Source organism: Botryllus schlosseri, chromosome 1 (assembly GCF_051294905.1).
Source record: "Botryllus schlosseri isolate E-star chromosome 1, Bs_hap1, whole genome shotgun sequence".
NCBI classification, from domain to species: domain Eukaryota; kingdom Metazoa; phylum Chordata; class Ascidiacea; order Stolidobranchia; family Styelidae; genus Botryllus; species Botryllus schlosseri.
Window position 1 is genome coordinate 20880529 of NC_137236.1, and position 3317 is coordinate 20883845.

Sequence of the window (3317 nt, forward strand, 5' to 3'; positions counted from 1 at the left end):
ATTAGTTGCTACCTCATACACAAGAGCTACACTTCGATTTTTTATCTACATTTTATCATACATGATTGGATATCTGCCATATTTGAATGATTCATACATTTCAGGATATTAGAGAGTCCACGTTATAAAAACTTGAAAAGGGAAGGATATTTAGCAAATCTTTCTTTCATGCTAATTGCATAGTGGATAATTCGAGCTGTTCCACAATGAAACAATTTAGCATGCCACCGTTATTCATATGTTTGAATATGTTTAATGGTTGTATGATAGTCATTCAACCGACAATGTGGCATATCATTTTCGAAGTAAATTGGTAATATTGCTGGAGTCGGAGTCGGAGTCCGGAGTCGGAGTCGGTACGTTTAAAGACCCAGGAGTCGGAGTCGGAGTCGAAGTCGGTACGTTCGAAGACTCAAGAATTGGAGTCGGAGTCGGAGTCGGTATATTGAAAATGTGTGGAGTCGGAGTCGGAGCCGAAGTCGGTGGTAAAATTTACCGACTCCACAGCCCTGTAACATACCCATTTTCATCTGCATTACCGAACAGAGGCATGACACCACATCTACGGGCTCATTGCTATCACCTCATAGCCTTTGAAACTGAACAACACCTTAACTAGGGTTACCTTTAAAACAAAAAATCATTCTAAAAACAAACATGTTTTAAACAAGGCGCTTTGTATTGTTTTTTATTCAAGACCATGACGTCACGAATATTTATTTGAGACGTCATAGTGGATTGATGTATGTATGAATGTATGTATATGGGGGTTATGGTGCTTAGCAACTATTGCCTTTTGCACCAAACCTAAATATCGTTAGTCTATATTATCTATTAAACTACTAGATTAAAGCTGCCTCTCGGTTAAAAAAACATATTCAATGACTGGTACAATGGTGTAGGGGTTGCCGAGTAGAGCTACGATATCGATGGGTACGTGGCTCCGTTCTGCTATGTCCAATAAATAATTTCGCGGCACGTTATAGCGAGTGCATTGAAGCAAAAAATGCAAATATACGGTAAATATAGCTCCTTTGACGAAATATCTGCAATATTGCTGTTGAATAGACTTGAGGGTTTCAACCATCCCATATCGATAAACGTCGGCTATACAAGGTGGTAATTGTTAGTAGGCTCATACAACATGTTTTTGGAAAGCATTTACACAATTATGGCATCATTTTGCAAATTAAAAAAATATATGTATATTTGTTTGAAATACTGTTTAAAAGATGTTTTAAATCACCGTTTGTTTTAAATGCAACCCTAACCTCAACTATGGTCATAAAAGCCTTCTGTCTATGACAACCTGATTTGTAACCAAAATTGATTACGTTGATTCAATAATGGCTCAATGTCTGGCACACAGCATTCAGTTGTTCATCGGGCTCCAATTATGATTAATTTCCCGAGTTCATAGAGTACGCGGGCGTCATGACTGTTCGCATTCAAGTCAAAATTCCTTCAGATAGCAAGCTGCAAATAATCAATTCTTCAGGGAGTTAAAATAGACTAAAACTACAATTTCTATTCAAATATCAAATAAGACTCACATGGCAGTTAGTCCTGTATAAGAGATGAAATCACGAAAATCAAGCTACTGGTAGCATGAAGCCCTATCATGTGATGAATAGAGATAACCTTCAACAGCGAACACTCAATAGCTATTTCCAAGCGTTTCGGATAAAGAACATTCGGTGTTCAAAACATTCAGTTAGCGCGATCGTAACGGAAATCCATCTTCCGTCGCACATGTAGCTTTTCTCCAACACGAGTTCGATGCTGAGACCAACGTCAAATGCATTTTCTACGATCCCGCAGCAGACCAATTTATTTAAACCAGGATCTATTATTTCTTGATATCAATATATCTACGTCCATTAGTCAGACCGTTTCCTCGGATATAAGTTCAATTTTCTGATAGTTATAATGGTTTCAGCTCCTGAAGATCGTGTCTTGGAATTGTTCCGAGGATTCAGTTGATCCTGATTTTCCTTCTGTTTCATGAATTCCCAAATGCAGTACTGGAAAGGGTTTTTCAGCAACGATTTATCAATATATAGTGCAACATCACTCCATATCATCCACGTGAATCTTGATGTGTTTTTTCATATTTGATTTTACATTGAATGCTTTTCCACATATTTTGCAATGGTAATTCACTGCCGCATGAACGGAATAGTGTTGTTTCAGGTGAGACTTTCTCATGAAGTGTTTCCTGCATATATCGCATTCATACTTGCTCTCTTTTAAGTGGAACATCTTCGCGTGTACCTTAACGTACGACTTCGAGCGAAATGTTTTACCGCAAATGTCGCACTGATGCTGGTTTTCTCCCGTGTGAATCAGGCAGTGATATGTTAGATGAGATTTTTGACCGAAACTTTTTCCGCATATATCACACTCGTATGCTTTTACTCCAAAATGAATTAAATAATGTGTTTTCAAATGACTTTTAGTAGTGAAGTCTTTTCCGCATATATGACACATATATTGTTTCGCTCTGGTGTGAATCATATAATGCCTTTTCAATTCACTTTCCCGTCCAAACCCCTTTCCGCATATACTGCAGTCAAAATATTTCATTCCGGTATGAAACAGATAATGGGTCTTCAAATGGGTGTTTGTAACGAAAGCCTTACCGCATACATCGCATTTATAGTCTTTGATTCCCATGTGTGTAGCATAATGATTTGTAAGTTGAAACTTTCGCAAAAAGGTTTTCGCACATACATTGCACTCAAACTCTTTCAGTACGGCGTGGATTTTCATGTGCGTTCTCATGTCAAATTTCTTGATGAAAGGTCTCCCGCATATGTCGCACTCGAACTCTTTAATTCCGGTATGAATTTTCAAATGGACTTTCATGGCATGCTTTCGGGTGAATGCCATTCCGCAGACTTCACAAATATGTTCACTGCCCTCGTCAAGATGTCCCGAATTTACACTGTCCTTCCTCACTATGCAAGGAGACTTCGATTCTATGACTTTCATCTGATTCAATAGGCCAGCCATTCTTTGAATATCGTTGCGTTTACCTTTGCCCTTAATATAGTTCAGTACTGCAATCTCAAAAGATGACCGGAAGATTTCATCTTTATATATCACAGAGGATCGCAATGTAAAATATTACACAGTCATGGGAGGTCTAATTTGTTATTTCGGGCTGAATTATAGGTAGAATTATTCCAGTACGTTTCTGGTCAATTTCATGTAGAATTTTTCGAGCATGCCAAAACTAAGTGAAGTAGACTTGAAGTAGTATGTGAAGTAGTATTCAAAAGTATTCAAGTATAAGCAAATTTAAGAAAGTAACA

At 37.8% G+C, this 3317-nt stretch overlaps 1 protein-coding gene across 1 annotated transcript; it reads right to left on the reverse strand.

Moving 5' to 3' along the window:
* Positions 1-1121: 1121 nt before the first annotated feature.
* On the reverse strand, positions 1122-2895 carry LOC145444841 (uncharacterized). The gene has a single exon (XM_080322867.1). It carries the CDS (start codon positions 2890-2892, stop codon positions 2071-2073), a length of 822 nt encoding a protein of 273 aa, XP_080178993.1. The 5' UTR covers positions 2893-2895; the 3' UTR covers positions 1122-2070.
* Positions 2896-3317: the final 422 nt, after the last annotated feature.

Excerpts from the sequence above, each read along its gene's own strand:
- LOC145444841 (XM_080322867.1), bottom strand. The coding sequence starts at position 2,892 with ATGGCATTCACCCGAAAGCATGCCATGAAAGTCCATTTGAAAATTCAT.